At 41.3% G+C, this 27588-nt stretch overlaps 2 protein-coding genes across 2 annotated transcripts; both read right to left on the reverse strand.

Annotated features, from left to right (window-relative positions):
- Positions 1-427: 427 nt before the first annotated feature.
- Positions 428-5421, reverse strand: mat2ab (methionine adenosyltransferase II, alpha b). Its single transcript, XM_044372222.1, has 9 exons — positions 5166-5421; positions 4369-4446; positions 4150-4272; positions 3920-4032; positions 3666-3809; positions 3358-3576; positions 3092-3274; positions 2838-2971; positions 428-2238 (listed from the first exon to the last, which is right to left on the reverse strand). Exons 1-9 carry the CDS (start codon positions 5257-5259, stop codon positions 2136-2138), a joined length of 1191 nt encoding a protein of 396 aa, XP_044228157.1. The 5' UTR covers positions 5260-5421; the 3' UTR covers positions 428-2135.
- A 3608-nt stretch (positions 5422-9029) lies between these two features.
- Positions 9030-27315, reverse strand: inpp5jb (inositol polyphosphate-5-phosphatase Jb). Its single transcript, XM_044372234.1, has 13 exons — positions 26501-27315; positions 20237-20742; positions 19055-19162; positions 18718-18826; positions 15853-15969; positions 14646-14821; positions 14246-14357; positions 13725-13834; positions 13307-13505; positions 12745-12882; positions 12517-12600; positions 12332-12436; positions 9030-12128 (listed from the first exon to the last, which is right to left on the reverse strand). Exons 2-13 carry the CDS (start codon positions 20728-20730, stop codon positions 11784-11786), a joined length of 2097 nt encoding a protein of 698 aa, XP_044228169.1. The 5' UTR covers positions 20731-20742; positions 26501-27315; the 3' UTR covers positions 9030-11783.
- Positions 27316-27588: the final 273 nt, after the last annotated feature.

Consider the following 27588-nt stretch of genomic DNA (forward strand, 5'->3'; position numbering starts at 1 on the left):
AATTTTTGGTGAAACAGAAAGACAGCACAGCCTGTTATCATTGAGTATTAAACCAAGCAGGAAGTAAACAGGGCAATTTCTTATATTGTAACATTTCCTCAATAATGCCTCCAGACTTTAGTAATATAATTTCCTGCAACTGCTGCTCCATCTAAACTTGATAATATCTGGTAAATGTCCATTAGTAACACAATGGGACTGAAGAAGCCTTTTGGGTGAGAGGTGAAACTTAACTATATAGGCTGGTGCTAAAAACAATGATGGAGGATTGCAAAAGTACAAAGTCTCTTAACAAATTTAACAGAAAGCGCAGCTGTGGGTAAAATTACAACCCTACTTCCTCATTGTGATAAGTTTCTTTCACTTAGCCACCAAATTCTGTGTGCATACAATATCAGTGAACATACAACGAAATTGAGACAGCACATTTGAAGGGAGTTGTTTATTACAGAGCATAAGGAAACGACCCAATCTAAACATGAAGCATAATACAGTATGAGCTACTTGTTCCTGTGGAAGTTGAACGCATGTTGGTAGGAGGGGAGAAAGGGAAATGGTAGCAGAGGAAATAGAAAAGGCACTCTTACACTTACTGTAGCCAACGTTATGACCTCCGAGTAGTAAAAGGGAACAAAACCAAAACTCCAAACCTCTATCCAACACATGGGATGGCCATGTAAACAAGGCTGGTTTCTCTGTACTACACCAACCAAATGTTGCCATCCCATTAGTGAGGACAGGTAAGAGCCAAAGAATTGCACCAGACATTTTAAAATGGGATTTCAAAACCAACCCATCTAAAAATTAATATCTGCTGTCCAAAAATAAGAAAAGGTGTAAAATAGTCATTAACATTAACCAGTGACAGTTTCTTGTTGAGGCCAACCAAAGCTTTTCTGTACAACACTCTGGAGCCTCAAGCCAAACACTGAAAAATGATCAAGTCAAAAGGAATTCAAGATTCAATAACCAAGTGTATTTAAAGCTGCCTTCTGAAACTTCAGCTTCTCTGTATCCACGCCGAGTTTCAGAGAACAAATAAATAGTATTGAGGTTTGACATCTAGCCAATAAGACTCTGTGGCAAAGAACAAACTCCGGTAAGAATAAAGATGGGAACCAGGTTTCTCTGTAGCTACACCTGACATCAATATTCTTATGGAGTCAAAGGGCCTTTAGTCACTTCAAACCATAAAAAAAGCAAGTGAATCTACATTTAAAAAAGGACTCATTTAAAAATTGAATTTCAATGCATAAACAATCGAGTTTTTCCATCACTATCAAGTATTACCGATACCTCTGCAGACCAGAGCAGTGACATAGCAGCTTCTGACTTTTCTGTATTACGTCAGAAAACAGCAAAGGTCTGTAGGGGCATCTGAGGCTTTATGCTCACTTGAGAGCTTGAATAATTAGGATTTGACTTGCCCCTTAGCCTGCAATGCATAGCATTTTTAGTGAAAACAGCAACAACCCTTGAATTTTAATTGTGCCATTCTAGCATCCTCCACAAAGACGAGGGAATAAAGCTAACAAAAAGGGGATAAAGAACACTGGGTCAAGGAATAATTGTACCAGACTGACAAAGGGGGAATGTTTAGAAAGAAGCTGAACTTATTTGGGAAGATCAGAGGATCCTCCAGTGTCAGGTTTTGCTTCTAAAATGGACTTTCAAATCTTTAGCTGTAACGCAGACTCCTTATAAATCAGTAGCACCAGCAACGCATATTGTCTAAAATGCTACTACTATGACACTGAATAGAGGACTGACAATATTGACGGAGTTTGGAATGCCAAAAGAACAACTGAACCGCAGCTATTCGGGGACTATCACAACGAGAAGCAAGGGGACCTCAAGACGTGGGAGAACATGAAGCACTATGGTGCATGAGTTCATGGAACCCATCCAACTCTTTAAAAACATCCAAGTTTGAGGCATGCCTCCTAGGACCCAGTACAATACTGCAACCAGCAGAAAAACAGTAACCAGACAAGAAGAGGGAGGTGGAGTGAGGGAGGGATGGAGTCATGTGTTAATGATACCATTATTAAAGAGATAAGGGCATTTCACCCCCGGAACTTGGAGGCTTCTCTGTAGTATACACCAACAAGCCTGGGGGGAAAAGCTTAACAGGTTTAGTATTTGAGTTTTTTGGGCACCTCCCATGGGAAGGAGTCTCGGCCAAAGTGGCCATAGGCCGCGGTCCTCTGATACAAGGGCTTCTTCAGATCCAGATCCCTGGAATACATAATCAACACATTTAGCAGCAGTCAAACCCAGTGAGCTCACATGCATGCATTCATATTCACAAAAGGCATTAACACTCACATTAGCCAGTGGGCAGTGTCAAGAGCCACTACCAAAAAAATTAATAAAATAAAATAAAATAATATAATAAAATAGAGGTTTGTTAGACCAGCTGGTAAAGAGGGAAGAACACATAAAGCTTCAACACTTACCCTGCCAACCAAACTCATCCCTGAGCAGTGTGGTGACTGCAGCTTCAGATGGAAACCACACTCATCCAATTTAAAGAAGGACACTTGAGCTAACTATGAGCTACAAGGCTTCATTATGCCAAATCTCTTACATGTTTGCCCTAATAAATTAGACCCCACTAATGTCCACATGTGCAACCTTTAACACTAAGCCATATAATTAAAAACAGAGATATGGCAAACTCAAAGCTTTCTATCACAATAGATTAATAGACTAAACTCTAAATCCTCAGCAGGGCAACTAAAAAAAACAAAAGAGACAATAAGACACAGGAAACAGAAGGAGCCAGAAGCTGCTCTGTCAGTGAGTAGCACGTGGCTTCAGAGGCCATACATTACCTGACAATGACTCCTGGACGGAGATCAAAGTTCTTCTTCACAATGTCAAGCAGCTCCCTCTCACTCTTGTGGGAGGTCCCATAGTGGAAGATGGAAATGGAGAGGGGGTGGGCAACTCCGATGGCATAGGACACCTAATACAGCACATATACATGTATTATATCAAGCCTACAAAACACAGAAAACTTCAGACAGGAACCTCTTGCAGCCCCTTTCTCTAAAACAGAGATGTGTGTTATGGTACTAGTACTCACCTGGACCAACACTCTCCTGCAGAGCTCAGCCTTCACCAGAGATTTGGCCACCCAGCGTGCAGCATAAGCAGCAGAACGGTCCACCTTTGTGTAATCTTTTCCAGAGAAGGCTCCACCGCCATGGGCTCCCCAACCTCCATAGGTGTCAACAATAATTTTACGCCCTGTCAGGCCGGCATCACCCTGTAATGGAGGAACAGATGTCAAGACAGGTATGCAACCCACAGGCTACATGATTTCTGAAAGCCACTCCCTCCGACACTTACCTGTGGGCCCCCAATAACAAATCGCCCGCTGGGCTGCAGGTGATAGATGGTGTCATCGTCCAAATAGATGCAAGGAACAACAGTTTTGATGACCTTCTCTTTCAGGGCGTCTCTCATCTCCTCCAGGCAAATATCTTCATCGTGCTGAACAGAGATAACAATTGTGTGCACACGCACTGGAAGCATGGCGCCGCGGTCCTGGCGGTACTGGACAGTAACCTGCACAAAAGGTGAAAATACGGATGAGCCAAACCTCATTAAAAGAAGGAATTTACAGTAGTTAAAAACAGGTAAAATGGCAGCTCTACCTGGGTCTTTGAGTCTGGCCGGAGCCATGGAAGGGTGCCGTTGCGTCGCAGCTCAGCCATCTTAGCATTCAGCTTATGGGCAAGAACGATTGTCAGAGGCATGCACTCCTCGGTCTCATCAGTGGCATATCCAAACATCAAGCCCTGCAAAGTGAGAGACGATTACTCAGTGAGTAGGTTTATTTGCATAAATGTTATTTGAGGACAACAACAAGCAGCACTTTGTATCGTCAGCACACATGTGGCAAACTGACCTGGTCCCCTGCTCCGATGTCCTCCTCGTTGCGGTCGACATGAACACCCTGCGCAATGTCAGGAGACTGCTGCTCCAAGGCCACAAGAACATTACAGGTCTTATAGTCGAAGCCTGTGCATGAGGAAACATCAGCAGGTCAACACCATTCATACGCAATAATAAAAGTTGATGTGACACAATTCAATGAAAACCACAAAGCAGAAGTTCTAAAAGAAAAACATGCCACACCTTTGGAGGAGTCGTCATATCCAATTAGGCGAATGGTGTCACGGACAACTTTCTGGTAGTCCACCGTGGCTCGAGATGTCACCTCGCCTGCCAACAGGATCATTCCGGTCTTGGCAACGGTCTCTGCAACAGACAAGAGACAAATGAAAATTATTTTCCGTAAGAACGGACTGATGATTTGAGCCAACATTAAGAAAACAAAAAGAAAAATGTTCTTACCACACGCAACTTTGGCATCAGGATCCTGCTTGAGATGAGCGTCTAGGACTGCATCGCTGATCTGATCACAGATCTTGTCTGAAAAAAACAGAGCAATAATGTAACGTCATTACCTGCACTGATAACAGACTGCAGCAAGACCAAAGCACCGGGTAAAAGCCAGATGAGGCGATCCTGCTCAGTGGGAGTGGCTCGAAGCCTCTCAACAGTCGCCATTTCAGCATGTGCACGTGTGGAGCAGCCGGGGGGAGCGCGCAGAAAACCGGAGAGCGGAAGACAAGAGAGTTAAACTTCTAACTAACCTTCAAACTAATTAATTATACCGAGGACACAATAAAAAGCATACACTGTTGTACAGGCAAACCGATAAAGTAACCGAGTCATTGTTGCTTTTCAAGAACAGCCGCGGACGGGGAGAACGTATACCGATTATGATATAAAAATTAACGTTAGGTTGAGAAAAGCACTTAGGTCACGATTTCCAACGACTGTCTGTTATGAACACAGCGGGGGTTTTGCTGTCGGTGGACCGGACACGCCACACAATCAACCGTTTAGCAAAGATTAACGTTAGCTAGCGATAGTTAGCTGTTGGCGCGTGCTTCTGAAGCTGGCCCATCTTCTTTCACGCAACGAAGAAGGCCGTAACGGCAACATTTGAACGGCGTCCAACCTACTCTTTATTAAACGTTACACTCTACAGTACGTGGGGGCAAAAAAAAACGTCGTAAAAACTATATCACCGTGGCCTATTTAATCAAACACAACCGGATGAATGGCCGGCGTGCTGGTCTTACCGGGATGCCCTTCTCCGACAGACTCCGAGGTGAACAAGAAGCAGTCCTCGTCAATGAGGGAGTTATGAAAACCATTCATCTGTCCGTTCATCATCGTTAACGGCAACTGCTGGTACTAAATGTAAAAAAAAAATGTTGCAACGTAAATATTACGTTAACTGTGTATTATTATTATTTTCTAGCAGTGCCTTTGCGTTTCCTCTTCAGTCTCAGCCTCTCGGTGTATCGATCCTGTAGCCTGAGCCTCATGGCGCAGAGCTCCACTATTTATTCTATCAAGTCAGACGCGTTGACGTCACTAGGAGGCGGGCCATACCACTGAGCCCATGGCGGGGCTGTACCATACTGTAAGCCAATTTTTTTTTTTCCCTAGGATAACGAAGTTATGACCCGCCCTACTCTACCTCTGATTGGCTAGTACTTGTTGCCTTCATTGGTTGGATTGGTTAGGTTCAGGCATGAGGAATGAGATTGGTTAGTGTTAGGGTAAGAATATCAGGGTAAGCCAATAAGACGTAGAGTAGAGCGGATCATGACTTCACCATCCTAGGAAAAAAATACATACTGTAAGGAGGACTGCAGTGTAGGGTGTGTGCTATGTATATGTTATGAAAGCCTTGTTCATTCAGCACCTCCACCCTATTTGTTTAGTCTGACTTTTATGTAGTAGCCTGGCTTTTATCTGGTGTTTTACGATTTTATCATTTTTATTGCTTGTATTGCCTTTTATTATTTATCGTTTATTATATTAACTACTGATATTTTATTGTTGTCTTATTCTATTTACTTTTTTGCTTTTTAATTATTTTGATGTGCATGAGTTTCTAAATCGCTTGTAAAGCACTTTGAATTGCATTTGATTTGTGTGAAAGGTGCTATATAAATAAAATTTGATTGATTGATCACACACAAAGTGGTTAAATCTGACAATATAACATGATTTTGTATCATAACTTTCTCCCTTGTCTACCACTGTGTTGCCACACACATACACACACACACACACACAAATCTGCCCTTGTGCTTCATTCCCCAGCCTTGATACCATGGGGGCCGCATGCCTTAACTCAGCCATTACTCAAACACAAACTTAATCTTCTGCAAATCTATTTAAAATTGAAATTAAATTCAACCCCTAAACTTAAAATAGCTTCTTTAAGAAGTCAGGGCAGGCCAAGAGTTTTTGCTTTGTAAATAATAACATGAAAACTTAAGACATGGTGTGATCATATGATTCCTGTGTATGTATGTTAGGAATGTTTGATACCTGATGCTCCTCAGCCTGAACATCCACTGGACCATACTTCTTTCCCTCTCATGTTTTGTGTATTTTAAGCACATATAAGAGCTGGTTGGCTGTAACTCTCCAGTGCACTGTTTGCTACATTGAGACTTACATTTTTATGATGCTATGATCAGTTTAAAAGCTTATTTTTAAAAAGACTTCAAGCCTAATGTCTGATTAAAAAAAAATTCATACATCAGACCGAAGTTATTTGCTCTACAAATATAAGCAACCAATGAACGTGATTGCTAATTCTTATGATGTCTTATATAAAACTCTTCCTGTGTTTGTGGGTGATGCATTTTATCATCAGCCTTAGTGTACCAGACAACAAATACGTGTGTCCTAGAGACCATGATTAGAGTTTAATATAAACACCCACAGGTATAATTGATCTGATAAGTTGTATTCATATTAGCTATCACAAGAACATCAGAACATGTACCTTCCCGGTGAAACAACCAGATAAATCTGAAAATACATTCATAATAAAGTGAGAGCTGGGCAGTGGAGAGAAGAGCAGAGGTTGAGGATATTATCTCTCAGCATAACTTCGTTATACTTTGCTCAAAAAGCCCCCATCTTCCTCTTACCCTTCAGGCGCTGTTGTGTAATATAATCAAAAGCTCTCATTTTGAACATGTTGTACCTTAGTGGACTACAGATGGGTTTAATTATTGTCTCTATAAGGACTGGTTTACCATGGTTTTTGCTCCAAAGCAGGACATTTTCTCATCCATTCCTTTTTTTTTTTTTTTTTTTTTTTGAGGTGAAATTAAACTAAGTGAACTAAAAAGTTTAGTTTTAGTTTGTGAACATTGAATTCACTCTTAAGAACTGGTTTTAACTGGTAATATTCTCGTACATTTGTCTTAGCCAAAGATAGATTTATCCACAATCTGATGCACATGAAGCAGAGACATTGTGGTTACAGAGTTTGTGACTCAGACCACTGATTCACCAAAACAGCTCATGCATGTCTTTTCTGCTTATCATTGTGAATATTTAACATCCAGCACATATTGATCATCATGTTTCCAAGATATTTCGAAAAAAAAAATATTGCTGGTCACCGTGACACAGCATTTGTGAAAGTGTAGAGCAGTGATGTTTCAATCTCAGGCCAGTGTTACATCATGAAGCACAGTAACCTGATGTTCTCTCTGGGCTACACTGACGAGATATAATACTTCAACCTGGCAGCGTTTGTCAACAGAAGTCAATGGTCAGTCACTGTGAAGGTTAAGATAACTTGAACAGTGGCTGTTGGGTAATGTTATTATCATGTGAGATAAAGAATAAAGGTAACATTATTAATCCCATGTACTGATTGTTATTCCACACACAAAGTAGCTCATATCACCAGGGTAAAAGGTCAAATATCAAACACTTCCTTCTGCACTTGTGTATCTCTTAAAGAGAAGCCGAAATGATACCATTCAAGTTTGCAAATTGATAGAAAATTAAAAAAAAAAAATACACAAGACTCTTCACACTTATGGCATTACAGCATCATAGCATCATTTGTATTGTTAGCCTGTATCATTTTAGACAATCAAATGAATTATTATTACTTGGCTTATGGTGCATAGTGTCACTAAACCAAGCAGTTCAATCCCTGACTAGTGTTGCATCATAGTGGTACAGTCATTTGTCACCGTGAATTTGCAGGGTGGACGCTTTCTTTTCAGTGAGCAAAAGCATGATGCAAGATGCACCTGCTATTGCCTTCTACAGGATGTGTTGCTCTGCTCATCGCACACATTCATTCAGAAAGTCCAAAATAGCAAGTGACTTCTACCCTAAACCATCCTAAATCACTACAAGCTGATTGGCTGTCAAAAGACTACTAATGCAGTGTAAGTCCACTCTACAACTAGTAATCATTAGAAGTTCAGTTCTTTTACATAATTGAAGTTAATGCATGTGGAGTACTGTTGTTTCAGTTATGGCCTTTATAGAGACTGGCTGAGGGAAATATCAGCTGCACTTATTTGTTCGAAGGTTTCAGCAGTTCAGACCGCATTCTCTCGGGGAATGACATTCATATTTTTAAGGCCATCGACCTTACTTACTTTGTAAACACATGTCCTGAGTCACTGTTTCAGGTACAGTGCATTCCTTAATGTATCTTTTTTATTCTCTCTCCCACACACACATTAATTCCTAACCCCCTAACCCGAACCCCTCTAACCCTAACGTCACTTTTGGGGACATTACATAGACTTATATTAATTTCCTGGAGACTTACCCTAACCTTAACCACTGACCCAAAAATCAGCTTTTTCCAAATTGGGGACATGACTTTTGTCCCCAGTTGGACAAGCCGTCCCCAAATAACTGGTCTTTAGTCTGAAATTTTTCTCCGAAAGTAGCCTATGACAGACAGACACACACACCTTTCAGCAGAAAATATTTAACTCTTCAGTGTGTCATGCTTTCATAACATTTCCACAGCACACACCCTACACTGCAGTCGTTGTTACAGTATGGTCCAGCCCCTCAATAGAATTGATTATGCTGTAACACCCATTTCTCAAGCAAATAAAATAAACAGACTCAGGAAAAAGACAGACAGCACAATTTGAAGGGGAGTGTATTATTTCTTTGGACAGTGTTGCACTAGTGTTTGGGTAGGAGAACAAAGCAAGCAACTCCCTAAAAAACCTTCTTACCTCATAGAACAGATGTTTTTAATTATCCTCATGTGCCAACAATCCAGTCAAATATCTCACAACATTGCTGTATTTTTTTTTTTTGTATTCAGGTCAATTTCATCTACAATTATACAAACACATGTAGACTAAACAATCTACACATCAGACAATAAAAGCAACATCTGATTTGAATTTACTAAAATGCATACTGGAGAAATCAGGATCTCTCTTCATAGTTCCAAATAGAAAAGGAAAATAATGATCAATATTCTGTAATATATTTTGACATTTCCATTGAAATAATACTCCCTCACTGGCCAGCAGAATTCAGGCTCATTGAACAGTTAAATAAGAAAATAAATACATAATTTACGTAAAATAAACTTTGTGGCATAGATTGTCTGCTATTTAGTGTGTTATATCATACTTCATATTTGTCATTTACATACATATTCTTCTATTTTAGCCACATAATAACAAAACGATAACATTCTGTAGACAGAGCATTTTTTCTTTAACATTTCACAATGGTCACTGATCATGACTGCAGTACTGATCATACTTATCTACATCACCTAAAGTAGGACAAAGTTCATACAATCTTAATCTTTTACTCTAAACACCCTAACACTCTTTTACTCTTACTCTAAACAAATGTTGTGTATTTTTTTATTTTAAAGTAAAGAAAATACATAAATGCACTATGAAATGATTCAAATAATTATAGATTTATGCAAGCATAACTATCCTGCATTTTCTTCACCTAACGTTTACACGGAAGTTAAATTTTTATACTGTCCTTACCATGTTTTTCTAACAATTTTCACAGCCACGATTATGACAAAGAGGAGTCAAAAACAGCACTTTACGGCACAAAAATCACAGTACCGGAATGTAGAGTATGTCCAGCAGCAAACCATGCAAACACAGTCGCACTCCATTCACTGCCACTGCTAGCTACACACACACACACACACACACACACACACACACACACACACACGCACACACACACGCCATCCCAAACACACACACACACACACAATTCCATAAAAACACATACACACAAAAACTGATTATAGACACGCACACTGAGGTTACAGCTACAACAGTATACACTGTCCTATGCTAAGAGCCCAAAGGTAAATAGTGTCTAAGATGGTGCATCAGAGGTCACACGATACCAATGTTAACACATCTATCGTGACAGCACACTGTCAGGTAATGACCGGGATCAGTAAGGGAGGGTGAGAAAGAGAGAACAAATTTTAAAAAACGGTTAACTGAAAAGACAAAGCAAAAGTCAAAAACATACAAAAAGTGAAGCAATAAATATGACAATTCATGTATTTGAAATATAATATTTGCAATGTGATATTTCACAATAGTGGAACATGTCGGCTTTGTATTATACTACTAACAGTATAATACGAAGCTCTCTAGTAGCACTACATAGTAGAGTTTCTGCTCAAATTTGTTGGAGATATCCAGATTGATAACCAGTTAGTGTCTTTCTTGCTTTTGTGTTCCGGTTAAATTTGCTGCTGTGAAAGGCAAGATTTAGATTAAGGCCCATTAACTCACATAAAGGTATCTCTGTCAAAGCAATTGAAACATGTTTCTCCTGGGACAGATATTGCTATAGTTGTTAGTAAGTGGACCTAAGGCCAGCAAGTAATCACCAAGTTCTGGCAAGACAGCTGTGTCAGCTGACAGCTAGTCACCCACAGCCATCACATCTCACTGCACTGACTTGGCGGTCTATTTAAAGGCCTTTACACCCACATTCATTCTCTACACTGAAATGGCTTGTGGCAGGGGCCCCTAAACACCCCATCTCCACCTAATTTGGTTCTGTTTTGTTTTTATGCCCCCCTGGAGGTATTTTACTCCCATTGATGGATCATTTTAGATGCTCTCTGCATGTTACAGTATATATCATGTTGATGTGCAATACATACCAAATTGCCAAAGAAGGGAATGTAGAACCACACAGCCAAGTTCAACTGCATGGCTATCTCCATTTGCAGATTTGCAGAAACTAGTAACGCAAGTTGACAAAACTGATGTTTTCATTCTAAGATTCAGAAGAAAATGTATTTTTGTCTCTATGGTCCTCTCGGTTTGAGTGGATTTGTTTCATAATAGATACATGTTCCACAACTAAAGCAAACAGTGAATGATACTATTTGTGAGCAATGTCTGTATCAAGTATGTCATGCTCCTTGTCTCAAGAGCTTTTTTTCGGTCACTTGTATGCAGTCTGCCAACATGACTGTCAGTGCAGAGCTTCAAACCGTTGTTGGAATATAGGGAAGTTAGTCTCTAAAAAGTATTAAGCAGCCATTACTCTACATGACCATAAATCCTTGAGAGTTTTCTAATGCAAGGTGTCAGTTCCCTGTACTGTCCACACCTGAGAACGGACAAAGATAGAAGAAACACAGGACAGAGTGAAAAGTTTACAAATAAAAAAATATACAATGTGCACAGCTTAATAAATCAACTCAAGGCAAAGTAAGCCTTCTGAATAAACCAGACGGCTGTTCCTGAAAAGGATGGCATAAGAAACTGTACATTTTCATTACAGAAAACATACAGTGCAGTGGATGTATCAAATGAAAGACACAACATTTGGCTATGTGACTTGTGACAACAGCAGGACTTGGTTGTGTATCACACCCCTGACCCCTCTGAGTCTTTGTCTTTCTCCCCAGGAACAGACAGCTGGCTGCTGCTGCCCTCTGCTGGGTGTACTGTGGACCCACTCTCAGCTGCCTCCATGGTGCTGGATGGAGAACCATCAGTGACATTTGGCTCTTTCATCTTGGCCTGTGTAGGACTGCCGGAGCGGCTGAGACTACGGCCATGGCTGCCACTGCGATGGCTGCGGTGCTTGCTCTTGCGTGGACTGGGACTGCGGGACCTTGTCTTCATGAGGACAACAGTGCTATCGTCTTCGGAGCTGATGTCAGAGCTGTCTGAAGAACTGCTGTCAGGGTCTGAAGTAGGAAGCTGGATCTGGGGATAGATGAAGGAGAGGAAAAGAGTGGAATGAAAGAGGTGGAATATGGAGAAGAGAAAAGCAGAGGAAATGAAAACAAGTGTAAAGATGCAGTGGATGTGAATTCAGTAGCAGTCGTTGCTTAATCATACTTAATGTCAACTTGCAAAAGATAATGCATTTGATTATTTAAACCTCAACAATGCTGTATTGTGATTACCTGAAATGGCTCTGTTACACCCACAATGGTGCTCATATTGTTGCTATAGTAACCCAAGATAAAGTCCCCTGAGCCTTTGGGCAATTCCTCCTCAGTAAAGGCTACCTGGAAAACAGTTTGTAAGACATTAATTGAATGTGAAAGAAAATTGTCTCTGAAGAGAATTCAGCACACATCCAGGTTACCTGATGTTCTTGTCGAAGGAAATCAGCTTCCTCTTGCTTGGCCCAAATGTATCCCACATAGTCCTTGTGGTGTTTGAAACCCACCTAGGGCAGCAGAGGCAAAATCACAAATAGTATCTACTTGATTAAAATTAGCTATGCACAGAAATATTTGTTATGCTACCGCTGATGGTTTACTGACATGGATTTATCGTGCATTATTTGGCCAGTAAAGGTAAGACTTGTTACCTTATAGAGTCCGATCCAGTCCCAGGAGCTTCGAGAAAAGTTGGGTGCCAGTTTGAATTTCGCTATGGCATCAGCAATGCTATTCCACTCATCCTCCACTATGATTGTGACCAGGGGAATATCCACCTTGTAGGGGAACTACAGAGAACAACAAATATTTATTCAATGCCAAATTGATGTAAGGTTTCTAAAATAATATTAAATGAATCTGAGGGCTGGGGATCGAACCTCAATACTTTTTAGCATCAATTATTAAATACTGTTAAGTACTGAAAGTTGGCATCAAATGCCTGGTTACATTCTTAGTCCTGTTTACTTTTTTTGATCAGATATTTCCTCATTAAAATCAAAACCTTGTTAAGTTTAGACTGTATTTTATTAAGGCTCAAGTTCTTGTACGTAAAAAAAAAGTAAAACAGAAACATATTTTGTTCAATTAACAAAGGGCTTTGAAGAAAAACATCAATGTTCTCAAACTAAGGAAACTTGGTAATTTTGGTGCCCAGCTGTAATGATACCCTGTCGATGTCGGTCCCTCACAGTGGTGCCTGGTGTGTCTCACCTGCAGGGTAAAGATGGATGAGACTGGTTTGTGGTCACTGACGATGTATTCCATGTGACTTCGGTAGCAGTGCTGCGTCACTTTGGTTCCACTGGTCAGCCCCGAAATGGAACCACGCTTCCCTGCACTGCCAGCAGGTGCGGTGGCTCTCAGGCGCCAGAGAATCCGGTCGGTCCACGCCGGTTTACGCTTCTTTCCACTGGGAGGGGGACAGAGAGAGAGACATGTAGAGAAATCTCTTACAACCATCCTTTAAAATCAGAGGAAGTATGTGGAGGAAAGAAAAGAAAGGCATTCTCAAGGGTCCTCAGGCTAGTGAGAACCTTTCAGACAGGAGTGTTTAAATATTACTGAGCCAGACATTGAGATATCTGGTCAGTGGCCTAGAATTCAAAGCAGCGCCGCCAGCATCACCAACCTTGTGTCATATGTATTTGTCCCAACATCAAACTTGTAGGTAGGAGAGAACTTCAGCGGCCCCTCTTGGAATCCCTCCAACACTGTCTCACTGTCTTTGGCCATGTTTAGCTGTAACAATGAGAATCAGTAGACATCACTCACCGAGGATTCCTCTTTCGCACTTAATGATAGCTCTTGTGAGTGGGTAGCAGGTGGGTAGCATATTTCTCTGTTGCCCTCTAGTGGTTCAACCTACACATATCACAGTCCACCAAATGATAAAAGACATTTTATCTTCTACTTTCTGACTTTTCAGCATTATCTGAGCTTGTGAAGGGACAAGTCTTGTGTGTTTTTAGAATTTACAGCTTTTTGAAAAACAACTCTCAGTAGGTTTTCGTTACATAAACGCTACTTCTGCTGCTATGAAAAAAGATAAGGTACAAGTTTTGTCTTTTCAGAGAGAGCACATGCAATGCAGTTTAAGTTAATTTTCACAATCTTCTATCATTGTAAATATCAGACAACCTTTATTTTTACCTGATCTTTTTCCCACAACACGGAAAACTTGTTGTTATCGATGGCTGATTTTACCACTTGCATATCCAGGTCGTCAATGCGGAAATTGAGATCCCCAAACCAGAATACCACACTGCAAAAACAGAGTAATGTAATAAATTCAAACAAGTGCAAGCACATAACTGATTATGATAAGATTTCCCTTCACAGTGAACAACACCTGTATAGCTTTACTTTTCACAAATAAGATGAAAGTGAAAAGGGGTTATCAGTTTGTGTAGTCTCTGTCGTACAGTATTCAGTCATGCAAGGCTTAGACACTGGACACCTGAACTCAGAATATCTGCATTTGAGTGCTTTATTAGTGCTTATCGGACAGATATATAAAACTGTATGTGTGTCCATGCATGTGGTAACGTACTCATGGTCAAGAACCCCGGTGGCAGCCTGGCCCTCAAACTGCTGCTGTTGCAGGATGCTCTCAAAGTCCTCCATGCGCTGCTCTGAGTTTTCCATGTGAGCTGGCAGGTGGCAGTTGAGGAAGCAGATGGTGTGACCGAACACCGACATGCGGGCACTCACGCCACCTTTATTCCCCTACGACACAGACAGGCAGATGAGAAGTTATTATATAAATGAGGAACTGCTAATAGAGGAAGAGGGCGTTTGAATGTGTTGAACCAAAATTAATATTGTTAATAATGGAAAAGTACTTAAAGCCAGTGATTGGTATATCAGTGTTTTCATTGTATTGAGTGGTGTCCATGTGTCTTTGCCACAGGAAAACAGGAAGTTTACTCATTAAGGACCATTGAGTGAATATTTAATGCTAACAGCAAAGTGCACAGTGGGGGGACAGGATGAGCCTGCAGATTTCTTCTGGCTGTTCTCCCAATTGCTCTGAGTCGATAAAACACAGAAGATGTTACAGTGTTAAGTCTGCAGATTGTGCTGACATGTTGTAGAAACATCTTTTTTTTAAGAATTAGTGCCTCTAAACAAAAATCTTGGATTGGATGGACTGGTTTCTTGTTTGTTAGAGTTTTGGTGCCATTAGTCAAAACAAATGTGATTTCAGTCTCTAACTTCATCTTGTCCAATTCTCATACCAGTCAAAATACATGGAAAAAAATCACTAAACATTAGCATCAGTCAAGACTGTAGTTTGGCTTTGGTTCATTTTGTAATGAATGACTTTCGAAGCATTAACAACCGCTGGCTGTGAGATACAAACATCCTTATCTTATCCTATATCCTTATTTTCATAAAACTAGATGGAACAACATTTGAATAACAAATATCAAGGCCTGATATTGTGGTTGGTGTGCTGTTGCTCCAGTCTTTTATTCTATATATGTAAATACAGTATGTTAGGTCATTTGCATGAGCTCTATGCTCTGAGGATGCAACATCCTCACCAGCTCTGGATAAAGCAAACAAATTGCACAGTTACAAACCAAGCAGTATGTAAAAGGCAGGGTGTAGAAACTGTAATCGATCATTTGTCTTTCAAATCTATATCAGGATATCCATGACAGATGCGACCTTAAATCTATTCACTCCCAAAGGGAACTGTAGTCCTTTGTACTGCTCTGTTTCTGTGGGCGAAGTTTCTATGGTCATCTCACCCAGTAACCCCCCAGTCCAGTGCGAGTGGTCTCAGTCTGGACTCCACGGAGGAAGGGCAGATGGTAGTACTTGGCAAAGATCAGTAGCAACAACCCCTGCATCCGCTGGGAGGTCACCTGAGGGACAAACAGTTGAGAAGTGACAGACATGAAGAACAAGATAACACAACATAAATAAGTACACAGTGAGGGTCATGAGGACCCATTTTACATAATTCTGCTAAGAGGACAGAAATTAAGTTCACTTTGCACAGAAAGATAACGGTGAATATCTCTTTTAGTTGCAGTGAAATTTCTATATGTAAATTCTCTCCAGCCTTGCTGTGTGTCCATTTCTGCTGCTCGGCTTCACTTTCTCCTCCCATCCTCTTGTACTCTCCCTCTTTCTAACCCCTTGCATTTCCATTTTACCCTGCAGGAGCCTGTGGCCCAGCTCACCCACTACTTTACATGAAGCACTGCACATTAAGGAGGTCGTAGCTTGCGGTCTACTCTCACTATGGAAACAAACCACTTTGTAGGGGGAAATGTGATGTACACACTGTAGGCGCTTGATGGTCAGACCTTTCCTTTTTTAAAGCCTTCCACCATCATCTGATGTACTTCTTGTTATGCTACGTGTATACATATGCAACTTTTGACATTTGTGAACTACTGGTATAAAAAAAGTGCGCATATTTTTCTACTGTGCAAGAGGGGCATTCACTAAGCCGAACGAGATAAGGTATTTGCATTCTATGTCAAGCCCCTCACCAGATATTTATGGTACTTCCCTCACTGTCTACACATCCCAACCCCCCAACCGCAGGCCGAAGAAGCATGATCACACCCCGCCTGAAATGCCCTGTGGGCAGTAATGGAGGCACACATCTCCACGTGACTGAAGACCCTCCCGAGTACTAACTGGCTATTTGAACGACTTTGTTGCGTAATGGATTCTACTGAACCGCAAAGTGGACCGACTTTATTTGTGGTATGTGTGTGGATGCAGACAATGAGTGTGTGTGTGTGTGCACTTGTGTAAAGTCTGAGAGAATGTACCTTTGCCTGTGTGGTTGAAAAGCATTTCTTATTAACATCAGTGAACATTGGTAGAGCTCCTGAAGGCTTCTATTTTGGCTTAGAACATAAGAGACATTTAAGCCCAAAGACAAGTGTGTGTGTGTGTGAGAGAGAAAGAGAGTACATGTGTGCAGCTGTGTATGTTTGACCTTGCAGAGCACACACATGACTGGAGAACTGAGCTGTGAGTAACATGTGTGATGTTAGCAGGGCCGCATGGGAATTTAGAGAAAGGAGCTCAGTGCAAAATAAAGGCTTCATGATTCCTGTCTCTCACGCTGACGACCACAAAAACATCCACACCCTCTTCCATAGTTCATCACCTAATTTGTTAGATTTTTGAAGAAACTATAAAAGCATGCCTGAGATTAGTTTTGACCATCACAAGTTTGTTGACATATGTGCCATAAGTATAGCTTTTGGTAATTATTTAACTTTAATAGAAATGCAGGTCTCTGTTATTCCTGTTATTCTAGAATTTGCCAAAACTATAAAAGATGATGTAACCTAAGTCCTTGTCAAATGTCTTGAAGGCTGTTAAATTTGGAAGCTTCAATTTTTTTTACAATGCATGTTAAAATGATTCAGCTAGTGAATAAAGTGCTCAGTCAACATTTTTTAATTAAATGGTCAACCAAATAAATCACAAACGAAGCCTACTGCAACACATTCAATAGGGGTGCCATGCTGCAATTAGAGATTAGAGCCAGAAAAAAAGTCTTTACAAATGTATGCATCTGAATGTAGCTTACTTAATCAGAAATAATGGTTACAATCAGCAACTGTGTGGTTAAAAAAAAGTCCTGTTGGCTATGTGCTTCTGCAGTGAGGGGCTGATTTGACAACGCTTTCTTGCTGCCCTGCTTGCAGCCGATACAGTCTGAACCTGACAATGAGTCTTGGTGAGCAGACTGTCTCAGAGAGGAAAGAACGGATGAGGTGTCTTGTTACTACGTGTCTGTCCACCATGTCATAACTATACAGATTCCTACTGACACCGCCGTGTATCTCCCTCTACTTAAAGAGCTTGACCAACCAGCTCACAGCATTAATATCAGCACAAAGTACACAAAAAGGTCACAGCAAGATGATTTTGACGAGGTTTAAACTAGCGTAGCAGACCGTGAGATAGCTGGAGGACAGCATCAGTCTCACTGTCAGCGGCCCATCAACACTGACAACAACGTGATCCAAAAATAAAACTGCACCCTGGGAGACATTTGTCTAGCTTGTTCAGCTCGACAGCTGATTCACGCTCCCCGGCTCACCATGCCAACAGAGTCAAACATCGTTTCAGATGCAGCCAGATGAACACCAACTGCCAGCAACGGTATGTGCCTGTAAACACATAAAATATGCAAAATACCAGCACAGCAAATACCAGTATCCTACAGATATAAATATGGCCATGCTTTTAATGTTATACATGATATACAGAATGGAAAATATATTAGTATTTCCTGCATCATCTTACATTCAATATGTGCAGAATACTGTTAGGAAATTCACAGATTAAATTCGAGCTTTAAGTACATCTAGTATATTTGAGAGAGAGACCGGAAGACAGCGAGAGCTTGACTTTGCACAATGAGCATGGCAGCAGACAGCAGAAGATAGCAGATACGCTGACATTACATGCTTGTTATAAATTATCACTCCATCCGTTGCTCGGGGAACAAAATAAGCCGAAACAGCAGCAGGAAGCAGAGATCTCATCAGCGATCATGTAATGCGTACGCATGCTGTCTAGCATTTTAACATGAGAGCGAGCATATGTGTGTTTATAGAAAAGCCATTACTGACCAGCACATAACCAAAGGGGCTGAGTCTCTCCATGCAGACCTCGCTCCACTGGTCTGTGAAGAGGACATCTTTCAGCCTTTTGTTAATCATAGAGTTCACTTCCTGCAGCCTTGAAGAAAAAGAACACAGGGTCAACAGCAGGCAGAGACGTAGGAGGAAGTGATGAGAGGTGGCTTTGATAATTTAATGGATGATTAATAAATGGAAGAGAATCGTTGCCATAGGGAGAGAGACTACTCATTAGCGACATTGTCTGCACTGTCAATGTAGGACAAGTGAACATAAATGGACACTTCAGCTTTTATGTGAAAGAAACTGGATTGCTGCTGCCTCTCACCCAATGATGTACATGTCTGTGTTTCCATCACCCACGTTCAGCCCCAGCAAAGAAGTGATGTCATCAGGTGGCGTGGCCGAACCTACGTTCCAAGTGATGATGTGCACCCTGTTGACAAAGAGTGTTATGTAATATCTCTCAGAAACACTCATCTCCTACACACCGCACTGTCATAACCTACAGACTGAGACCCTTGTATTAACACATCCTAATGTATCTTATATATTCTTATCTATATCTAATGAGCACAATATGCAACTTCTTGACTGTACACGTTATTTTAATTAGATGTCAATCATCTAATTACACCAGGCAAATGATTCTAATGTAATCTACTCAGTCATTCTGATTCATATGCAGAGCAAATTGCATGACATTATCGATATATATTAATATTGAGTAAAAACAACAATACAATATACAATACACGCTAATTATCTGTGATGATGTGGACATCCAGGAGCTTCTCTTTCCATGAAAATAATTACCACCATAAATTAAGATGGTTACCAGTGGTTCAAATCAAAGCATGTGTAAGGAGCCCTGTTACACATTTAATAATGGTAATTAGAGTATTATTCATGCAATGCTATTTTATATATTGGGTGGCACCAAAACTAATGCCCTGGGTTTGACTCCACTGAATGCTATGAAACTCATGCCAGCGTCAGACATTTAGAAACAGTTTCATCCCACAGTCCAACACATGCAAGTCATGTGAATGGGAAACTCTAGATCACCCATAGAAACACAACACAAGGATTCATGTCTGTATAAAGAGATACTGTGGCTTCAAATGTTAAGATGGCAAGTAAGTTGCAGGCTGGCAAAATTTAGGAGAGTGATATTACTGACGGTGATAGTAAATTATTTATCTGAATTTAATTTTTCTAGTTGTGAAAATACATAATAAGCTTCAAAAGTTGAAGAAAACAAATGTTTCCAGACAATGAAACTAATAATTGTGTTAAATGATTATCACAGTATTTAACAGAATTACCACATTCATATGTTAGCTGCTGTATAATCAGACAGCCTTGCGGTGTTAATTGTTAAAGTCTATAACAGTCTACATGTGCCAAGGCTAATCTTCCTCAGCTGTCTGGGAATGAAAGGCTATATGGAGGCATGCTGAGACATGAATGCTGGGACACACACACACACAAAGATCAGGGAACCTGCCTGAAGTCTTCCACAGCCTGGGCCTGAGTGTCAGCTGTACCTGCAACAGAGAGGGCTCTCTGTGCATGAGGGGTCAGGTGAGGAGGCACAGGCCTGCTAGCAGGTGGGTGGGGCACTGAGGCAGCCCTGACCGGATGGTGTCCCGGACCTTTAGGACCAGACTTGATGCTAGGCGCGGTGCGGTCTCCTAAGGGTTTGACAGCTGCAGGGCGAGAGGGTTTGGGACGACTTGCCGCAGCGCCATCAGGAGTGCACTCGTCCTGGTTAGCCACTGGTGTGGGTTCGTGTTTGGGTTCATCTTTGGGTTCGGATATGTCTACAGAGCCCTCTACTTTGGCACTTCTCTGTGGCCGTCGAGGCCTGACAGAAGCAGGCTGGCTGGCAGTGGGATCTGTGGCTGGAGCTGCTGTATCGGTTGGAGGAGCTTCTACTGCTCCACTTGGGTTGTCTGCTTGCGTCTGGCTTTGGCTCTGGCTCTGATTACCTTGGTCCATTTCTTAAGATGTCTGCAACAGAGAAAATGATAGGAATGTTTCCATTTGTCAGAAGCACATTATGCTTGCATTTTAGGAATTTAACTCACACGCATCCACAACATCTTACACTAGTGAACCTGAAGATAGCATTTTTCTGTGGCATCAAAATTACACGGAAGGATCCATACGAGGATTTATCTCCGTGAACATACAATGATCGTATAAGGTAATGTAAAAGGAAAATAAATAAAAGAAGCTAAGAAAAGAGGGAGACCAAATTTCTGTCAGGAAATACTGGGCAGCACAACATGCAGCCTCTTTCACAAGTGACAAGTCTATTCAGCTGATGAGTGTGGGACTGTCATGAGATCCTGTTGACCCAGCACTGAGTGAGTCATTCAGGCTCCCACCATCACGACTGTTCAATTACCTGCCTTTTCATGGCCTTGAAAACAGATTATTCCAGCTGCACATAGTGATATAAGACATTTGAAAGAACAAAAAACATAAACACAAAAACTGGAGAGCAGGAGGATACTGTTCAAACCTCCTAGAGGTTTTGGATGGGAGATATGGAGAAAATAAGCCTGGACACAGCTGATCCTCTCTGCCTGTGCCTAATCTGCCTGCCAGTCCTCCAGTAACCAGGGAGATGCTCAGTCAGTTCATATCAGCTCAGAGCACCTGGCACACACTAACATGAGGAACCGCTGCATGGTCCAGAACAGCAAAAGTCAACAGTATGGAATAAACAACAACACTGACTGAGGTAGCTGCAGAGCTCAAGCAGACACAGAGAGCAAAAGATGACATAAATAAAGGAGGAATTTAAAAAGGTATACTGGGCAGGATTTCCCTAAAAAACAATGTATAGACTCATACAAAAGTAATCCCTCTCAATCATCACTTATGATCCACTAGAAGTATGTGGTGGTGTATTTATCTTCAGAGATCCTGACCTCTGCCTGTTCTTTCTTATTTTCTTATTATTTTTCTGGGTGTGTAGCCCACAGCAAATAACAGCGCACAGAGTGTGAGGTCAGGAGCTTACATCGCTGTCTCCATCTCTCTCCTCTGCTCCGCTCTGCTCTCTCTCTCTGTGTCATGGAGCTGCAGGTCTGTGTGTCTGCTTGACCGAGGGCGGGGCTAAGCTACACACACACATAGCAGAGAGGCCACAGCAGACAGGATGAAGCTCTGCATTCAAACAAAATCTGGCAATGTAGCACCTTCCCGCAAGGTTGTGTGGAGGTGTGGGCTTTAGAACATAACCACCATAAAACAATCAGAAAATAATGTTTTATTCATCTGATTCATGGCTTTGTTCTTACCAGCGTCACTCACTCCCTTCATTCACTCTCTAACTTGATCGACTACCATGGCTCTCTCTCTCTCTCTCACTCATTGAACTAGGGAGGAGGGGCCAACTTTGAATGCTGTGTGTTTACAAACACAAAATGATAAATCCTGCATAGTGTGCCTTTAAGCCAATTGACACAAGTAAAAATCCATTCAATTATCACGTGAATAACGTCTGCTTTGATTTTCTCTTATGCTGATTGATATCACACAATAGTGATTCAAGAAACACCCAGTTTATACAAGGTTTTATTATTTCTGACTTAAATTCAAAAATACGTGAAGCAACAGCTACAGCAAATTGATGAAAAAAAAGATACTTACCATGATATTCAACATAGCTTAAGACAAGAGTGCTACCAACAGAAATTCAAACTTATGATAAATAATAATAAAGCAAACAAAGATTTCTCAGATGTAAAAAAAAAAAAAAAAAGAAGAAAATCAGCAAAGAGGAAAGGGAAGTAAATTAATAATTGACATGTCTGAGCCTTAAAAAAGCAGATTTTGGCACAAAACTGTGACGGCCCAACCCCATATCTGTTAGTCAGTGATGGTTACAGTTTAACACGTGTGGACCAGAAAATGCCACATTTTTATGAGAGTGAGGAGACACCTCGCCTTGTGACACCGAGTGCAGAGCCAAACCATGATACAAACATTAACCCATCATATCCCCCACATGGCTGAAATGACGTCCTGTGCAATATGGACATACTCTCGGTCAGTAGTGAGAGAGGGTTTGTGCTGCTTGGGGACGGAGACACAACAGAGCTCTCTGACAATTACTTACATGACCTTGAAGAAATGGAGGCCATGACTTTCATGCAGAGAGGGAAGCTGTGCTGTCTGTACTCCACATGTGCCCCAGAAACATGCTGGTCTTTCAGTCCACCAATAACCTGGTGCCTGCCTGGGCATAATGTATTCCTGTGGTCCATGTATGGCATTTAGTGGGTGGGTGGGGGGAGTGTGGAGGAGGGTGACGGGCCAATTGGGCACACGTGGGAGTGGGTGGGTGCAAAACGAGCCGAGGGAAGCGAGAGGGAGAGCCGAGTAAGACAGCCCATTCGGTGACAACATTGTGTCTCTTTGCAGAATGTCTTTAAATTGATCCTCTCACATTTCCCTCTGGCACTGTCTATTTTTCCAAGCTTTAATCCCTCTTCTCTCGCTCTCTTATCGTCCCCATGTCTCTAATCCTTTCTCTCTCCCCCCAGACTCGGTTGTTCCATCTTACCCACCTTCACTGTATGGGCACTGAGTCAAAAATGTTCCCCACCAATTAGGTTTTTTCCCCATCCTTTCACATTAAGCTGAGCGACTGTACTATTCCCAACCTAAAAACCGTCTCTTATTCCTCCTCTCCTCTGTCTCTGCGCTCTGAGGTGACACTTGTGCTCCTCCAGCGACGTGCTCTGTATTGTTTCCTTCAGCCAACCACCTCACAGTCACTATCAATGACGTCAACGTGCCACAGTCCCAGCGGCCACCGTCATAACAATTGGACATAGATCATAATCAGCAGTAATGTGGATCTGAGTACTCGGGAACATTGGAAAAAAAAAAACAGGAATGTGAGTGAAAGTGACCATATGAATTAGAGTGTGTTTAAACCTTGGTGAGGGAAAGACATGGATAATTTAGGGTTGGGAGAAGCACATATAAAACCCTCTATGTCTGTGTTTAAGACTTCATGATAGCACACTGCTATATATTATGTAAAATGTTAACATTTTTCTGCATTCTAAAAACTAAATACAATGCAGTTAACACACAAAAATGTTCATTTTCTGAATGTATGACAGAGGGAGAGCAAAATATTTGCTTTTATGGGAACAGTCCTGACAGACTACCATTTCTTATTCCACTCACGTTCACATAGGAGAGAGTAGAATGATTTGATAATAACAAACGTCTCATGGTGTTTACATGCACACTCCGGAGGGCGAGAGAGCCAGGAAGGATGTAGTGTAACCCAAACAGCAGGCTGTAGAGAGCCTTCTTGGCTCCGCTCATGGGATTATTTGACAACACTGATAGTTTTGGATGACTGAGTCAAAAGCCATATCTTCACATAGCTCTTCCTCAGGAGTTAATGAGAAGGAAGTCATCTATATCGTCACATTGTGTTATCTTTTATCTTAAATCCTCGGCTCTGCATGGTTGCCCTCTGTTGACTCAGTGATTCCACATTTTGTCCACCTCCTCTGTGTTTAATGTTAAAACTACAGCCGAGGAGTGTTGGTGTTCAGGGCCTCCAGGGCCATATGCCCCTGTGACAGGGATACTAATGATGACCCGGACAAAAATGACACCGGCAGCTGCTGCCACAGCTGTAAATGCCTCCTCTAGGTCCTAGTGCCACTCCTGTATCTGGGGCCTCATCTTTCTGATCAGGTCACAGCCTAGGGTAAATGACGTCAAAATGATTTTGCTTACAGTCTAACATTAAAGGCATGAGATGACAATGTAATGTATAATGTCTGTGCTGCAAAATTAAATTGTAAGATGAATTTCAGATTCTGTCAATTAACCACTGTAGAAATCAACCAAATGGAAACATTTATTTAGGCTTCATTGTGTTTTAAAAAGGCCTTCTGTACAGAAAAACGGCCACAATGTTGGTTCAGCTTCTGGTTTATCAAAATTTTGACTTAGTGTATATAAATTGCACAACATAAAGTAATTAAAATAAATATTTTCATCCAGCCCAACACATCTGTCTGTGAGGGAAACTGGCGATGGACTCACCTTCATTTGGGACAATAATAATTAATCAAATGTGCTTAGACTGACTCATGAGAGAGACTTAATGCTTGTGCTTGTGTCTGCATGTACATTGAAATCCAGTCTTACACAATCATATTTCTTCCTGCCAAGCTTGCACTTTTAACAAGAATGAAGAAATACGTGCAAAGGGACTTGCCAAAAAGTTGTAAAAGGGGCACACGAGTCTTAACAGTAGTTAACTGTAACTACTGAGAAAACCTGTTAGGTGAGTGATAATCAGTGTGTTTCAAATTCAACTGTAGTACTGAATTTAACCCAGTTACAGATTATTACGCTCACAGCTAAATTCTCACTCAGTTTAGCTGCATGCAAACACATTTCCTCTGCATCTTGTTACTCTGTCATATTACATTATATCACATTATATTATTGCATACTACCAAGCACTGAACTGTATGGACTCATGACCCTGAGAGTAAAGGATAAATGGTCTCTGCTACGTTAGTGGAGCACATTGCTAATTTATAGAGTGACAGTTATCTGAAACAGCTTCTGACCACAGACAAATATGCAAATATTATCTAGCAGCTAAGAGAAGGCTTTTTGACAGGATGTGTCATTATATATTTTTAGAGCTGCAACGATTAGTTGATTAATCAATTAGTTGCCAACTATTAAATTAATGGCCAACTATTTTGATAATCAATTAATCATTTGGAGTAATTTTTTAAGAGACAAAAATGGCCAAATTCTCTCATTCAAGCTTCTCAAATGTGAATATTTTCTGGTTTATTTAGTCTTCTATATAGTAACCTGAATGTCTTTGGATGGTGGACTGTTGATCGGGACAAAAGAAGACATTTGAGGACATCATCTTGGACTTTGGGAAACAGCAATCAAGATTTTTAACTATTTTCTGACATTTTATGGACCAAACAACTAATCGAGTTACTTGCAGCCCTAGATATATGATATAAGCAGTTATGTAAACACTAGATCACACATCTACATTGTACAGTGTAAATGTAAGTGGATACTAGTAGCCTATGTGGCCAGTGGTACGTTACATATTTACATACTGTCAAAGAAATGACTAATGTCTTAGCTGAAAGAGGACAGCAGCAGATATAGTATCTGGCCTAATTACACTCCTGCTTCAAGGACAGTTTTTCTGTCTGAGAAAAAAAAGGATGGCGGTCATTTTTTAATTCAGTGTTTTGCCATCAGATAGTATCTCAGACACATGGTTCCTTTGGGTGCATACATCTGAGTGTGTGTCAAGAGATAAAGGAGTAAAATATCAGAGCCAGTCTATGTGTGTGCACATTTTAATTGTGCTCAACATGATTTCTGGCATTAAAAAAAGGTGACAAAGGTGTGAATTCCGTTAAGTTTATCCTTAATTATCATCTTCTCACGTTAAAAAAACAAATGTTGTCACACAACTATGACCAATAGGCTATCAGCTCTCATGTAGAAACATCCCCAGCATGAGGATCAGTTTTCAGGGATGCATTTCTCGCAGCTGTCAAGATGAAACTAAAAGTAATTTATAGTATTTCATGTCTGGGGTGTTTTTTTAAGATGTCACTATCACTGGTGATTTATAGAAACAGGCCCATTACATTATAAATACTACTGACAGGTTTCAAGTCTAAACATAACGCATGCGTGTAGGTGATTAATCACCACCTACCTGTTTTGGTTCTTGTGGATTTTAAAAGCTGATGGATCTTGAGTGAACCGTTTCTGCAGCAGATGTCAATGTCGGACAGCGCGGACCCTCGGTGGAGGATATGAATTTACGAGAAGCCCCCCCTCTGCGAAACGTCAACTATAAAAAACACAGAACTTTGCTTTCCAGCCTCCTCCCAGATGAAACCATCGGCATCCCAGCGCCTCGCTTCCTGAGCGGGGAGATGACAGAGAGAAGGAGCAGGTGGGCTTGGAGCGATGCTGGCGACAGATTTGCAAGGCGGGCTACATCTCTCAGAAACAACACAAATGTCTCCTTCCTGTGGTTTAAAGACACAGGATGTAGCCGCGCGCACACGCCCGTGTCCCCGTGCCCTTCAAATTAAACAAGACTGTCCGGGACTTCCGTAAACGAGCAGCCGCTGCCTGCCGAGGATTGTCGGTTACTGATTACAGAGGAACCCGACTCTGACGCTCACAGATCCGCCACAGATAGAAGAGAAATGTCGGGGCAATTACGCCTACTGTACCAACGTGACGTCCGTTTGTGCGCTGAATGAACTATTTTTTGTTTTACGCTCGACGCTGGTTTCCAAAACATTATCAAGTTGTGTCTGGTTACGAGCCAAGTAACAGTGTAGATCTGACATGGGGATGACCGCTCTATGTATTTAAAGTCTATGATAAAGCACCGCCGCCGCCTAGTGGTTGGTATGATGAAGTGCGTAACATAATTAGCCTATGAAGTGAGTGTATAAGGGCCTCGCCTCCCAATTAAGTAGATGCGCTTGCAGCTTTTTTTTTTAAAGTTGCAATATGTAAGATTTGGCCACCTGCTACAAACAAATAGGGGGCAGCATATCACCAGAGAGCACATCCTCCCATCCCCATTTCACACACGCACACGCACACACACACACACACACACACACACACACACACACACAGAATTATCACTCACTGAATTATCACTCACTGAATTAAGCGTAAAGGCCCAAACACACTGAAAGCGATAAATGACGAGCCTCATTTGACACGCCTCATTTGATGCTCCTATGGCGCACTGCAGGCATCAGATTTGAAATGCCA

This window comes from Thunnus albacares, chromosome 2 (assembly GCF_914725855.1).
Source record: "Thunnus albacares chromosome 2, fThuAlb1.1, whole genome shotgun sequence".
Taxonomy (NCBI): Eukaryota; Metazoa; Chordata; class Actinopteri; order Scombriformes; family Scombridae; genus Thunnus; species Thunnus albacares.